The sequence below is a fragment of the Elaeis guineensis genome, chromosome 14, assembly GCF_000442705.2.
Source record: "Elaeis guineensis isolate ETL-2024a chromosome 14, EG11, whole genome shotgun sequence".
NCBI lineage: Eukaryota > Viridiplantae > Streptophyta > Magnoliopsida > Arecales > Arecaceae > Elaeis > Elaeis guineensis.
Window position 1 is genome coordinate 46,055,843 of NC_026006.2, and position 16,251 is coordinate 46,072,093.

Consider the following 16,251-nt stretch of genomic DNA (forward strand, 5'->3'; position numbering starts at 1 on the left):
GCACATAATAACAATTTACTAAAGCAAACAGAATACTCAAAACCAAAGTTATATATCATATGGCTTCAAAAAGTTTATAGGAAAAACAATCTGAACATTCAATTCTATTCTAGATTGTATAGAACTAGTAACAAGACAACAATCAAACTATAATAACTCACTAACATATAAACAACTGATCAAAAAGCTTTATACATAACCCAAATAAAGCAAAGAAACAACTTGAGGTTTAATGAGAGAAAAAGAGCAGCCATCAGCACCAGAAAGAAAAAAGTTACTATAAAACAACTTGACGTTAGAGATGCCATACTTGTCTGATATGTGAACCAGCAGATGATCCCATGTCTCGTGCTAGACGTTGAAGGACACGAAGCAACAAGCCAATGAATGGATCAATAAAATTTTTCTGAACTTCTGTTAAAGTTTTAAGAATAACAAATGCAAAGCTTATCATTGAGTTTGCATTGCTAATTTCGAGAGATATCTGAGGAGCTGTCACGGCAGCAAGATGTTTTTGTATGAGCTCTCCAACTCTTTGATGCAATAGTCTCACATCCTGTGGTGGACTAGCTGCTTCAAGAGGGAAAGCAGTGAAAACCATTTTCAATAATGAGCAGAGTGACTTTCCAGCATCCAACAATTTACTGTTGAAACAGGGCTCCAGTATCTACAACATAGCAGCTTACAGAATGAATTGCATGTCAAGGTTATTATCACCAATATTAACAAGAGGAAATGATTACCTACCTGAGAAATGTGATTTATGTTGTTCCTGACGAACAGGCGGGGCTGCTTTTCCAAGACCTTGGTCATGACAACAAGGCCCTGTGCAAGAGCTGTCACTGGGTCTTTGGACTGAGGTGGAAGATTGCTAAGAAGCTTCTCAAGATAATTGAACTTGACATTGGCATTCGGCCAGACCTCTAAAGCTTGTGCAAGTAGGTCTAAAGCTTGCTTGTACATAGACGTAGTTTCCTTATCTTTAGGTTCGATCACCAATGCAACCTGTTCTCCAGATGAGGTGAAAATTTAAAATGCCATTCGTAAAGCTTATAAGAACAAAACTTGAAATGGGTTGCATATTGAAGCCATTTTACTGTAGGAATTATATTGCAAGTGTGACTTCTGCATTTTAATACTTTTACAATGCTGTCCACCATACTATCACACTGGAGGCCAATTTTTTTTGAACAGGAAATATTGCTGGCCATGTCTGGCATGTATTAAATTGCAGCAACTGCAATCATAGATAGTCACCAAATATTCAATCTCTACAGCATCAACACAGAGCCAAAAGTTTTACATCTTGCATCTGAACCAATATATTTCATCATATGAGAGCATAACAAAGCCAATACTTCAATTTGCAAACAGATCTTGAATGGGGAATACCAAACATCAATCCCACAGCAGTTTGACTGAAACTTAAAACTTTACAAAGGTTTATGAATTCAGATGGTAATAGAACACTTTAGAGAAAGGGATGAAAGAGAACTCCATCTAATGTTGGTGCAATATGGAGAACATCAAAAAGGAGGCACTGGCGTGAAACCCTGCTTGTGCAAATCATGAGTGACCAAGGTAGGCATTTCAAACCTAGCTAAGAGTGACTGTTTTGAACAAGAAGCAAGAAAAGATATACAAGCCATAACAACAAGATGAGTAACTTTCATACATTACAGAGTTAGGTGGTAAGGGGGTTTGATATATATTGTCTTTATATCTTGTATGAACCACAGATTGAATGATGATAACTGGAGAGGAAAAAATAAGAACCAAGAAAAATAGAAAATGGACTTATAATGTTCCCTCATGGTTGGCTAAGCGTACCAAACCAGGTGGTACATTCCATACCCTACCAACCCAGCCAAGACCTAGGACAGTTCAAGCCTTTGATTCAGGAGAGAGGCCAAACTGGTCAGAAAAGGGCCTATCCAACAGTTCCGCCTGGTTTCAGGTGGTGCGACCAACTGGTTTTGGGCTGAACTGACTGCCCTCCTCCCCTAATATATAAATCCACCCCACCCCAGCCAAACCAAAAAACAAAAAAAGGGAAAAACATCCCAACCCCTGATTCCAATCTCCCCCTTGCTAGGGTTTCGAATCTCCCCTTCTCTCCCCCCCTCTCACTCCTTCATGACTCGCCCTTTCAATGACGACCCTTAAGTCCCCTCCCAGCACTTCAATGCCTTCTTCCCACTGATGACAACAACTCCTCAAGTATAATTGTTATCCCCCCAATCTTTGTTTAGCCCTCACCCTACATTGACAGATCCTTCTCACCACTATTCTAGAAAACCTGCCCCACCACCAATCTACACTGCTGTGGGGGTATCTCACCAGATCCTCAAGGCTTCTCCCCACTTTTCCAGAAGGCTTTTGATGGGCCACCAATACCTAGCAGATACAGTCTGGTATATCAGTACAGCATGTACCATACCATACAAACCTAGCACCTGATCACACAGGTCAAGAAACCAAACCTTGTATTCCCCTTTAAATCCATTAAAAGCATGACTTATAGTTCAAGAGAGAGAGAGAGAGAGAGAACTACAAAGTTTAGAAAGAGTTTACTGAAAACTAAAACATGGCATAAATTACATGGCCACCAAAAAAGGATCTGGAGACTCCCAAGTGAATTAGCTAATTTGGGAAAAGGTTGAATTTCAGAATATATATCTCGCATGTTTCATCTAATAAATAAGGACTGCCAACATGATCATCTCAAATAAACCTAGTTTTAAATTAAACCATGTCATACAATGTGACAAGAAGCATTCAAATAGACATGCAACAACAGCAATGATGAAAGAAATTAGATCATAGTACTAAAACATGTGACATTGAAAGACCAAGAGATAAGAGAGACTTCAAAGTAATTTGGCCTTCTGGACATAATTACACCTTTGGTGACAACAATATTCTATTGCAGCAAGTGGGGTATATGAAAGAGGAAGCATGGCATCACATGAGAGGTAAGTAATACATTAGAAATAATTGCAACTTTTCAGCTTAACTTGCAAAAGAATCTTCTTCATTACAACATTCTGACACAAAATCTGATTTTTTCAAAAGAACTTTTATTTAATGTAAAATTATATAATGTTTTATTGTAGAAATACACCATTGAAATAAGGCATGCGAATGACCGAAAACAAACTCAGAAAAACAGAAATTCAAGAGTCAAACTCATACATCAAGAAAACAAAAAAGTAAATATCACATAAGAAAGTGAGCCCACAATGGACCTGCAATAATAACAGCATTCTAAATAATTAAATATAGTAACCTCAAGAATAATAACAGGTAAGTCCAAGAATAGTTAAGCTAATGAAAAAGAGGTGGAAGATGTTAATTTACTAAGAATTGTTCAACAAGGAAAATGCAAAAGAACATTAAAAAATTGCCTCACCCTAATGAGGAATGTGATAATCATCTCTTCCATTGCAGCATTAGGTTTATACTCCTCATCAGGTTGTCCAACAGATCCTCCAGGAGTTTCAATATTGGGGATAGATGCTCCACCAGGTGACATTACACAAAGAGACTGCAGCCCAGGTTCCATCTTCACACGCTTACTCAGATCGTCAGGAAATGCAGAAGCATCCGGTGGGCGCTTTGAATCACCACCAACAGGACCAGGATTAAATACATCCATCTGATTATGGCCTTCGGTATCTGATACAACTTTCATTTCATTTTGTCTTTGCCTTTCCCAGGCAACAACTAATCCAGCAAGTTCAATGGCAAGGCGTCTATTTTCAGCAGTTGTATTGTATGGCAATCCCAACCGGCTCAGGGAATTTACCATCTGAGGAACAAATTGTGCTCTGCAGCTATAGAAAAGGTCTGCATGGCGTACGATAAGCTGAAAAATATGAATCATATTAGGAATTGAATGACCTTCCTCAACAAGAATTTTCTTGGTATAACGAATCCATATCGGCACACGATTTTCTCCAGGAGGTAGTCTTCGAGGAAGTGCAGGCATTAGAATATCAAGAGCCTGTCTGACCAGCAACTTATTCTCCGGTTGGCAAGTTCTTAAGAGAGCAATAAATACCTGCACAAAGAGAAGATTTCATTCCTGGAAATTTGACATTGATACAGCAATAGGATATACAGGTTCCCCATCTCGATACCAAACCCCGTACCAATACCATCCTATTACAGTGCCGGTACGCAGTTCGGTATGGTACAACAGTGTCAGTATGGTACAATACGCCATAGTGGTATGGTACAGTATGCCCTATGCCAGATGGTACGGATGACAAACACTAGGATCTATCAGTGAAAGGTGAAATATAATATACAAACAATCACTACATCAAGTAAATCCATAAGAATCTTAGTATATATACATATGTGCATGTGTATACAGTCATGAGAAGAAGTCTTATCATATAAACTAGTAGAAATAATTAGATCTGACTCTAGTTTCAGCTTCCATTTGATTTAAAAGTCTCTATACATTTTAGCTTTCAGACAGAATTAGTCAGGTTTTTGAGCCAACGTAACAGCTTTCAGGTGCATTGAGTATTACCCATTAACATTCTATTAGTTCCACAAGCTATATACAAGGCAAATGTCACCAAGAGTCCAGCAGTTTTTTCCTCAAATGAATGAACTTGCAGCCTGCTTATGACACCACAGGTGTTCTGAAAAATTAAACTACCAGAATAATCTGGGGATCATTTATCTAAATGAAAAAAAATCATGAATTACTAAAAGATTTTTCAATGAGTTGGATAATGTGTCTATGTCACGAACTCGGCTATAAAGGTGTGAATGAGTCAGCTAGACCCGTATCAGACCCATTTTGGCTAAACTTTGAGAACACCTGACGCTGAGAGCTACCTAGTCACAAGTATGGCATTAAAGAACAGTTCGGAAAATGATCATGATGATAAATACACCTAAATATAAAAGAAGATATAGTTATATTCTTTTATGGATGACATTAAGGTCAGTCTTCAAAATTTTCAAAAGTTAGTAAAACAATGTGCGGAGAGAATTCCTTGAATACTAAAACAAAAATCTTGAGGGAAGGAAGGAATGGACAAGCTGGCTCCCGTTATTAGTCCATTGAGATGTCCCCTGGGTAACATGAGACACCACAAACAATAGAAACTGAGGACGAGGTGCCTCAGTTTGCACATATCCCAAAAACAAATCCTATATGCCTTTTATTTTTTTTTTTCCCTATGTTTTTTTTTTATAGGTTATTATGTGGTTCCTATCAACCCCGCACACCCATGCCTGCAAGATCTCGCCATAAAATTAAGCCGAACGGCGTACGCTATTGCAATTTATATTCAAAATCAGTGAATTTTGTGAACTATTTCTGATGCGGTCGCTGAAAAGTGAATAAATTGCAGAATGACTCGTAGAATTATAGTGTAGTGGATAATTCCTTCTTTTTTTTTTGAAAATTGGCAAACATTTTGAATATGAGAGCCATCGGTTGAGCATAGGTCTCAAATTAACATTGATCACCAATTGGATGAATTGTCGATCTTAGGAAGTGGACCCATCCCAGATGGAAACAGCAGGCCCAATCCAACCAAAGATCTAGTTTTCACACATTTACTACAGTTACCCAATTTAACCTGACATATAAAAACATAAACATAGAAATAGAAAAGCAATATTAAAGAACTCTTCCACAAATTGGAAGCTTTTGATGAAAATAGTAATGATTTTATGCGAGAGGACAGAAGAGTTGGTTAAATTTGCAAACCTACACGACATGCAAGATCTATTCTTGCATAAATTTGTTGAAGAATACCTGGAGGATAATCTTCTCAGGTGCTTGATAGGCTTCTAAGAAATGACAGACATTGACAAAGGCCCACTGTTTACTAGAATTATCTTCACGCTTGAGATGATTCCAACCAAATTTAATAAGCTCCTTGCGATGATGAACAAGATCACCTTGTAGATACTTCAAAAGTAGTGTAGCAAGCTGTAAAAGTTCAATTCTCAGAGGCTCATCATATTCAGCACTCACCTACAAACAGAAGCAGAAATATATTATTTTAAAAAATGTAACCACAGTTCAAAGATAGTTATATGTCAAGGAAAATATCTTCTCATTCAAATACACATAAATAACCACCTCTTCAGGAGGATCAAGAAGTTTCTCAACAATTGTTTTTATTATAGCAGGGTCGACAACTTCCCAACTTTGGCCATTTTGAAAAGAGTGTGCTAACATTGGAAGAATGAGTATTTGCATGGCCACAACCAAGTGATCTTGTCCATATTGTTTCGACTGAAAGATATTCAAGAAGTGCAAGAGAATTGTCTTCTTTGAGTTGGGAGCATATCCTTCAGCAACCTGAAGCCCAAAGGAACAACGAGCACCACTGAGGGACAAAATTGATGTAAAGAAGTAAAATATAACAATAATTGATGAATCTTATCATACAATTAAATTAATTGCTTACCTCAATGACATAAAATTCCTTAAGAAAAGTATAGTCAATACGACTATGGAATAAGAAAATTGATAGCATGTCGAAAAGCGCACCAACTTCAGATTTATCATGCCTTAGATAATTAAGAAAACATTTGACAAGCCGCTTACTTTCCTTCACCTGTGCATTTTAGATAAGACCACATTTAAGTCACCAAACAGATATCACTCGATCACTTCATATATACAGTTGATCAAATCCAAAGACCAAAGAAATGTATCACGAATATCAAAATATCGAAGACTAAAGAATTGCATCAGAGTCACAGATGTCCATCTACTACTATTTAAAAGTTCATGTTATATTGAATCCTTATTCCTTTTGAAGGCCGTCTCAGGGAAAAACAAAAGAAGAAAAGGTAAATCATCAATACATATTAGATACACCCACAATTTAAGTCACCTAATAAATACCGGTCAGTCACTTCATATATACCAGCTGATCTAAACCAAAGATAGAAGAAATGACTCATGAATGTCAAGATATCTTAGGTTGTTTATGAATACAGATTTCTACATGTTGATTAACAATTTATTTCTTTCAACATTTTTATACAACAATGTGATGCAAATAAAAATGGTTTATATCCGAAAAAATTAATAAGCATGTATTATCTCTAATAGCAAATTGTTTTACACGGCCCACAAAACTGGTACAGGAATCTGTACCTGTACATATCGTTTGGTACGGTATGGTGTATACTCTGTATCCAGACAGGGCACTTTTCTCTCGCTCCCAATCATGGTACTACATGAAATCAGGTAACATGGGTCAGTACCGAGCAGAAACAGGCAATTCTGCTCAGTTCACACAAGTTTGGCCTAAGATCCGAAACGAACCAGCAAACTGACTCATTGCTACACCAGCTCAATTCTGTATTACCCAAATCAGGCAATTCAGCTCGGTTTTGCAAACCTTACTTTTACAAACCCACATATCCCCATATCAAATTGTGCCAAATGCTAGCATTACTTGACAATCAACAGAGGCATTATAAGCAATATTTTAATCCTTGGACCATCTCAAGTAAATAAGATATATAGTGGTCCTAAATATCTCTTTGCAGCTTTTAAGATTATGTTGCTAATGTAATTTTGCAAAATGAAACTTCTACGCCACCTAAATGTGAAAGCCAAGAATGCTACAATAATACATTGAAGCATATTTTGTTAGTTCAACAAATAACCTTGCTCCCTTGGAGACCACAATTTATAGCTAACTTGTTAACAACAACTCAACTCAAATAACATTTAATCCCAAATTGGTTGGGGTTGGCTACATGAATCTCTTTCCTCCATTCCACTCTATTAGGGCTAAACTTTCTGAAAGATGTAGTGAAATCAAGTCCTTCCTTACTAATTCATCCCAAACTACTTATAGCTAACTTGTTAATAACAGCTTCCAGAAAAGCTGGCCCAATATAGATAAGAAAAGTCAGCAAGACAGCAACTGCACTAGAAAATGGGTTTTACAAACAGAGATCTAGACAGCATTAATGGAGGACAAGTGAAGTGCGGATAAAAATAGTATAATCTTATCTAGATAAAATCCTATTAACATAGCAAGGCTCCAAAGGAAGGGAGACCTCAATTTGATTACAAGAATTGATGGGGAAGAAAACTCGAGAAACCTGGACAGAATCAGAAATGGAGTTCGAAAATGTGCTTGAAACAAGAGTTTAACTCTTAATAAAAATCTGATGGGGAAGAATGGAATGCATACTTAACCAAATGCAGGGACATTTTCCTGTCAATTACATTTATGTTGACTGCCATATCACCTACCAATTCCCTTCCACTACACAACAATTAATTTCTCAAACAGTCTAATTACATTATCAAGTAACATAAGGAACTCCCAACAGAGAAACAACACACAGAGAAAGAGGAAAAAGGAGGAGGAAGAGGAAAAAGGGAAATCAGAAAACCTACCTGCAGTAAACTTAGTTCCTGTTCATTTTGTAAACGAGCAATCCTTTCTGGTGATTTCCAAACAACTAATAATGTATCAAATACAACACGGTTACCATGCAACCATTCAGGCATTAATTTAACTAAAGTAGAGATAAGCTCCAGTCCATGAAAGTAAGCATCAGAACATGCACCCAAGTTTACTGGAGATGGACCAGCAAAATTGTCAGATATGGGATTAATAAGGCCTTCATCATTTGAAGAACTAGGTAGCGCCGTGGATCCTTCAACTTGTTGGTAAAATTGAGGAAAAGCACTTGAGAGTATTTTTGTTGGTGACTTTGCAAGTTCTTCTCTTAGAGGCTGACCAGCATCTGAGCAGATAATATACATAAACCTGAAAAAAAAGAAGTTTAGAGTAGAAGAAAACAAATAACTTACTGTTTCTTCCATCTATGAGTTCTTTATCAATTAATCATACAATAATATGCTTACCGTCTGAAATATTTCGGAAGACCTAATCGAGCAAGAAAATAGTCTACAGCATCTGTGGCATAACGATTTAAAAATTTGGCAAGTGGAAGACGATAAGGGCTGTTGATTTCACTATAAAACTGTCCCTGGGGAAGTGCCCCTTCCAGTTCAATTATTATAGTCACAAGTTCATCTAGGAACTTCCCAGCTGCTGGAGGGAGAAGATGGAAGATTTCAATCATGGCTGCAGACGACAATACACATAATCAGAAACCAGCACTGAAGCAGCAAACTGATCAATTAAGCAAGCTAGAATACCTGCTGCAACCTTTGGCTCATCACCATTCTTCCAGGCCTTTGAACTTTGTACAAGCTTTTCAGGTTCTAGCCATTTCTTCAAGTGATCCAATAACTTGACGCCCAAAGTGGCATTAAACCAATTGGATAAAAGTTCAAGCAAACGGGCCAATCCTTGTAGCAACGGCATGGTAAGACTTCTCGTATGTGCTAAGTTAACCAAAATAGGCCTCAGGCTGCTCTGCAAAAGATCCTTTGGCATCCTTTGTTGCTGAATAACCTAAAAAGCAACTTCTAAATAGTTTACATCATGATCAGAAGATAAAACTGTATATAAAACATAATATATCCTACAGTTAAAATATGGAGCACACAGTACATCCAGGTTACTTGCTTGAAAACCATGATTTAAATAAAAAAATATTAAAGTGAAAAAAGGAAAAAAATCTTAGAAACCTGACGAAGCCCTTCCTTTGCCACAGCCACAATCTCTGGGGTCCGACAGGTAAGGGACTTAAAAAACATCGCAATGATCTTCGCACGCAATTCAGCATAATTTGGTGTCTTCAGATCAGCCCAGGCCATTGCAGTACAAAGCAGTTCAATGCACGATGTCCGAAGTTTGTTGACTGTAGTCACCATTTTGGGATTCATTAACTTCGTGGCCCATACCGTTTCATCAGCCTCAGCAATTTGCAGTGCTTCTTGCAAAAAATTGACTAGCTCTTGTGTCAACTTGAGAAGAGGCGGCCTCAAGGCAAGGCAGAAGTTCAAAGCTGTTACTGTACCAACCTGTAAAAGAAAAGAATAATACCAACTTTACAATTCCAAGGTAAAAAGGAAAAATCTGTGAATTAGGAAGTTAACTAGCAGTTGGATAGCGATGGTTAATACTTGTTGCTCAATATTTTTCAACCGTAATGGCCGCATTATAAGAGGCTGAAGCATAGGTTGATAAAAAGGTTCCAGCAACTCAGACACCTCACTACCAGTCCTGCTAGCTAGAAGTGCCAAACATGATTGCACGTTCTTTCTTACAATGATAGATGCATTTGGGTTTAAGAGCTCCATAGCAAGAAATTCAACAACTCCCTGAAAACTATTCCTGCGAGCTTCATTGTTTGCTTCATCTACATTATTCACTACACGGAGAACCTGAGAAAGGACTTGACTTGTCTCTTCCTGCTCTTTATTGGCATGCACTGGTAGTCTTTTGAGAACATATATAAGACCACGCACTATTCTCACTTGGAAAATGCATAAAGTCTCAACAGAGACTTTGCCAACTAAAGCCCCGAGCCCCATTACACCTCCAATTTGAGCTTGCCAAGTACTTCCATAACAACAATGGAGTAGACGAGGCAAAAGTTGTTCAAATACAGGAACTCGGACACTTGGAGGTGGTGAATATACAGGATTCAGTGATGGACTAGAAACCATCATTGGTGTCCCAGGACCACCCCTTGAACTCGAGACACCAGTATGTTTTGCTCGTGCAAGAAAAAGAAGTGTTTCATTAAACACATTCAAAGCAGTGAGAGCGGCCTTAGCATGGAGCCGGTTTTCACTGGAAAGCACATCTACTAATGCATCCAAGAAAATTAGAGGATCCAACTCCTTGAGATTAGAGGAAGTGCTACCCCTCGCTCTGGCATTCATGTTACCACTTGATGAGAGCACAGAACCAACTTGATGCCCCATCGTGACAGAAGAACTAGCCGAAGAATAATCAACATGAAAAAGCATCGCAAAATGACGACAGACATTAATAACAAATTCATCATTTGCATCTTGCAGCTCGGGATCTGCACTGGCTGCAATAGTGGTCATCAGGAGAGTCTTGAAAACAGATTTCTCAGCCATTAGTTGAGTTTTTGTCTTCACACCCAAATCAACCTGTCAAAAAAGGATTATTTGATGATATAGTCAATGACTTACAAGGTCAAGAAGATCCTACAAAGTAAATAGAGCAAAGATCAATAGCTTAAGATCCTTATAAGGTTTAAGATGATCTATCTACTTCAAGCAGACAAACCACCAGTACAAGCAAAACAGTTTTCTATACAATAGACACACACAATTGTCACATTACATATGATGGGAAAAGGATCGCAGTGAAAGTTAGATGCATAGAAAATTCAGGACCCAAAAGCATATTAAGCACATAACAAAGCCTGCTATAGCTGGTAAACTCAGTCATGGATGCATCAAGTCTATCAAAAGTAAAACAAAAACATTATCTAGGAAGTTGAGAGAACTGTTGCTACCAGTCTCAGCCATCTTTGGACTCAACAGATCACTCATCAGGTTCACTAATTGCCTACTGATCCAATGAATTGCTAATTTTATATTCTTAAGAAAAGCTTCAAACTCTTCTCAGTAGTAATGAAGAGTTAACAATTGGGATCATTTTAGATTTCTAAACCGAATATCAAGTTAACACACAAGGATAAGGAGATCTCTTAGAGATATTATTGCCTAGTAAATGTAATACAAGCCTAGGTGCACAGACTTTCTTACTTGTTTATGGTTCTAGAGGGCTGGCATTTCCCTCATTCAAGTCAATAACCCAAGCAATTCCTGGTTGGGTTCATCATACAAATAGATAATCTCTAAACTGCAAACTACACCTTGGCCATTGGAACAAAAATTTTTCCATAACTATCCCTCATAAATCATAATGATTCACCTGGCCAAAATCAATTTACAAATCTCCAACCTGTATCAAACCAGAAAAGATAATTTCCTTCCTAATGCATTATCTTATCCAAATTCTTCATCCAAGTCACATTAGGACAAGGGTGGGTCTGAAATCTGGTTTCAACAGTGTGCCTATCCAAAAACAATAAGTAGCACATATTTCCCAATTCTACCAATCAATACCCTTTGCCTTTTGCAGTTTTAATTTCTACCCTTTTATATACTACCTACCAAAGTCCGTTGTGCTAGTACCAGAGCTTGGACCGGTCGGCCGGCTGTACGGTTCGGTACACCTCAATGCTGTTCCGTACCGGGCTCAAGCTGACACAGAGAGAGGGCAGAAGAAGAATGGGAGAGGAAGAGAGAGGATGGGGAGGGAAGAAGAGAGGGCCCATGGGCTAGAGGCCACCAAAGGGCAGCCAAGCTTCTTGTGACCTCCTCTCCCTCTCCTTCCTTCCCTCCTCCCTCACCAAGCTCGGCAATGGTGCAATGAGTTCAGCTGCCCTCCAGCGGCCTCCAACGGCCCTCTCTTCCTCTCCCTCTCCTTCTCTCTCCCCCCCCCCTCTCTCTTCCTCTCTTTCTCCCTCTCCTCCTCATCACCAGTTTCTCATTTTGAACACCAAAACCATCTTGGTCGGCCGCCGGTGCGGTTTGTGCAGGGGGTAGGGTGGGGGGTGGCGGGGGGTGTGTTCATCAAACCATGTTACCCTTGTTAGCCATATTCATTGCCCATTCTTTCATGAAAAAGAACCTGCATAAATGCCTAATTCATCTTCAGTCCCCCCAATAACCGGACCACCATTGAAATTATTATTTTTCATAATAACAGAAATGAGATGTTCTTGGAATAGTTAGCCATTAAAATAGCTATATTTTACCACCATGACAAAAATCAATGGCCGAAGAATAAGGCTATTTGATTCTATTATTGCTCATGATCAAAACGTTAATTTTTTGAGTGATATATAACTAAAATTTTAAAACATACCATTTTGACTGGTTTCACCGAACCGATATTTGGGGTCGTACTGGCCAGATAGGGGTCAATATAGTACCTATATGCACTATACCAATCCGAGGCATGCTAGAACCAGGGAGAGGAAGAGAGAGTGAGGAGAGAAAGAGTGGGAGAGAGAAAGGGAAGGAAAGAAAGGGAGAGAGACAGGGGGAGAGAGGAGGGAGAGACAAAGCGAGAGTGGGAGAGAGAGAGAGGATTGAGGGGGGGGGGAGAGAGGGGTACCTATCATCACTGCCATTGTTGGTGTCAACAGTGGCAAGGCAACAAGCTAAAAACCCTGTCAGCGAGGGCCTGACCCCACGAATGATTGTGACCAAGAGGCCCATGCGAGGCAAGCATTATCGAGTGAAAATTGTGGAGTTTTTGGAGATAATCAGGTCAGTTCAGCCCTCAAACTAAGTGAAACCACTCAAAATCGAGTGGAGCTGAGCAATTCCATTCCACTCAGTTCAAAGCAGGTTGGCCATTTTCCTCCAAGTCTCAAGCCAAACTACCAAACGGACCAATTCTGCATCAGTTCAATTCAATGAACACTGGCTGGCAGTTTAGGTCGATTTGGCAAGCATTGCAGTATATTTTTAGAGGTCTTTGCATGCACATTCACGCTAACCTAGTTTTTCTTTTTTTTTTTCAACCATTGCTTGGTACAATGATAAAAGGGTTAGGCTGACAAGCATAATGCCCAGGTTCAAGTGCTAAGGCAGCGATTCTATGCAAAAAATTACCAAAGGTTAGGTCTATCCCTACTTTGCCCTTCCCAAGACTCTGGATTGCTAAAACTATAATTGGGTCATCCCTTCTTTTGTTATTTTACTATCATTTCTCATGAATAGCAATTATAAGGATTGTTAAACATCATCTCATTTTAAAAAGTCCAGTCCAAGTCTTGATCAGGAAATGACAATGTATAGGGTTGAAACTGGATCAGCTATGGATCGGATACTAGCATATCCATATATATATTTGTTTTGACTGATGAATACAAATACAGATATTATTCGAATGCAAAAATTCATATCCATATTTGTTTTAAACAGATATGAATACAATTCGAAAATCAAAAGTATGGATATAATTACGGATATAAGTTGGATAATTAATCTTTATGACTACAGAATTAAAGATATTACTAAATAGATAATAAATCAAGTTAATAACATATTTATATGGTTTTACATTTCTCTTAAAAATTAATAAGTGCTATATAAAATCATATAGAGTTATAGGTAGATTCAGATATTCAGATACAGATCGAATAGTTGTCTATCCATATCTATATCCATTTTTCTTTGATCAATATAGATACAGATATGGTATTCTGTACCAGCCCGAACTGATCGGTACACCCCATACTATACTGTACCGGGGAACTGGCACAGTTCAGGCCGATTTTTCGATAAATGATCTGAATCGGACCGTACCGGTTGGTTCGGTACGGACCCGAACCACATGGTACGGTGTGGTACCGGCCGGTATGGTGCAGTATGACACTGATACAGTTTGATTTTCTTTTCTTTTTTTTGCCGTTGGATGGATTTTTTTGATTTTTTTATTGTCGGTACGGTACAGTACGATACCATACCGTACCGTACCAACCGGCAATCAGCATGGGATGCGGTACCAATATTTAAAACCTTAAATATGGATACGGATATTAGTCGGATCTTCAAATTTCTGTTTATATCTAGATTGATTTGAATCGGAAATAGATTCGGATAGACATTATCCATTCCACTTTCACCCCTACAATGTTATTCCTATTACAATGATAGGTTATTGTTCAATGAGGGCTTGTTAATAGGATATATTGCTTGCAAACAATATTATCGCTTCCAATATGTAATGGCGATTATAAAAGTGTGAGGGCTAAATAGCGACTGGAATTAAAAAAAACATATTATGTATATACATGCATAAGCTAAAGGTTGGGACCCTCTAAAACTATTATAATTACCATTTTTTGACAATGCTTCATACTCCAAAAATCCTATAGACTCCAACAATGTAAATATGTAGATATACACATATATGTATATGCATACATTTTGTCTTCTCCATTTTTTTCTCTATTTGTAATGTAATGTTGGCTTCAACAACAATGGACTTAGGACATTGAGAAAGAGGCTTCTTTATTGTTATTTCTTTTCCAACATATATTTACAGAATTACTGTAGATCGCTGCTATTATCTGACTGTTTATAATGAGAAAGCGTTAGTCCAGCCTGAAACAATTGATCTCCAAACCCTGAACCCCCACCATTGCATGTCCCGAACCAAAAGGACAGAAATCTAAACATACTCTCTTGCAGCCTCAATCTCCATATTTTTCATCACATACCCCATGACTTTCTTTGGGAAAAAAAATCACATATGCAAGATACTAGAATGTGATAAAAGATACTAATATCAGCATTTCATACATCATGTTTCCTGTCTTTTCTTTTTATAATAAATATTAAGACGTTCCTTGTCATGTCCTTTGTCTTTAGAATATTTTTCTGAAAGTAGCACAAAATATTATCTAACCTATAACACTGGCCCAAGCAAAGAAAAATCTCACAGGCAAGTTCGAATGTAAACCCAACAATACAAACATAGATGCATATATACATATGTATGTATGTATTCATGCGTTTGTGTTTGTGTCATTGACTACAGGTCATCATCATGTCAATATCTTAATGGAAGTACCTCCAGACTGATTTAACATCAAATATAACCATTAAGAACTAACACCATAGTCCATAGGATTCTAAAAGTCTACAGTTGATAGACAACATTACTTGCATAACATGGTCATATTTCTAAATTGGCAAAGATTGTTGAAACAGAATTATGAACTTTTTTAGCCATTTTAGCAGTACAAGCCAAATTGTTAGAGCAAACTTACAAAACCATACAAGTTTTGTATCTAAGTTATATGATTATTAATATTAACATACTTTCAATCTTTAAATGCATTAATAATCTCTTTTCTTTTTAGAAAATGGAAGGGAGATCAACCTATACCACAATTATCCAAGTCCAGATTTTCAGAATGTGCCATCCAAGAGTCGAACTTAGAATTCTTGTTGTTAACCAGAGGGATATTAACACTAGGGCAAGCACCATTTCACTACTTTCTTTAAAATTTGAGGTGAATACATATGCATAGGCATGCAAATTGTCTGTCCATAACTCCATATACTAGTAAGATACCAATGCTACTAAGTATGCTGTTTTCCAGAAGCAATTTGCTGATCATAAAGATGGCAGCTCTGCCAAAGATGACATCAAGAATTAAGGAATGGTTGAAATAGAAAAGCAATCATAACACTAAAATCAAAAAACTATATTGGACTTCTATCCTGGTGTTTACCAAAAAAAAAAGACT

The 16,251-nt window shown here is 37.8% G+C and overlaps 1 protein-coding gene across 2 annotated transcripts in view; it reads right to left on the reverse strand.

The window, feature by feature from the left end:
- Nucleotides 1–16,251, reverse strand: part of LOC105057860 (uncharacterized) — a 77,807-nt gene that overhangs the window by 25,504 nt on the left and 36,052 nt on the right. For both annotated transcript variants that reach the window (XM_010940579.4, XM_010940578.3), the window contains exons 14-24: nucleotides 10,055–11,056; nucleotides 9,617–9,952; nucleotides 9,182–9,440; nucleotides 8,885–9,107; nucleotides 8,411–8,786; nucleotides 6,450–6,599; nucleotides 6,119–6,340; nucleotides 5,789–6,010; nucleotides 3,413–4,063; nucleotides 748–1,005; nucleotides 311–667 (exon numbers count right to left, since the gene is read on the reverse strand). In XM_010940579.4, the coding sequence (XP_010938881.1) occupies nucleotides 311–667; nucleotides 748–1,005; nucleotides 3,413–4,063; nucleotides 5,789–6,010; nucleotides 6,119–6,340; nucleotides 6,450–6,599; nucleotides 8,411–8,786; nucleotides 8,885–9,107; nucleotides 9,182–9,440; nucleotides 9,617–9,952; nucleotides 10,055–11,056 (4,056 nt within the window). The remainder of the gene's footprint in view (nucleotides 1–310; nucleotides 668–747; nucleotides 1,006–3,412; nucleotides 4,064–5,788; nucleotides 6,011–6,118; nucleotides 6,341–6,449; nucleotides 6,600–8,410; nucleotides 8,787–8,884; nucleotides 9,108–9,181; nucleotides 9,441–9,616; nucleotides 9,953–10,054; nucleotides 11,057–16,251) is intronic.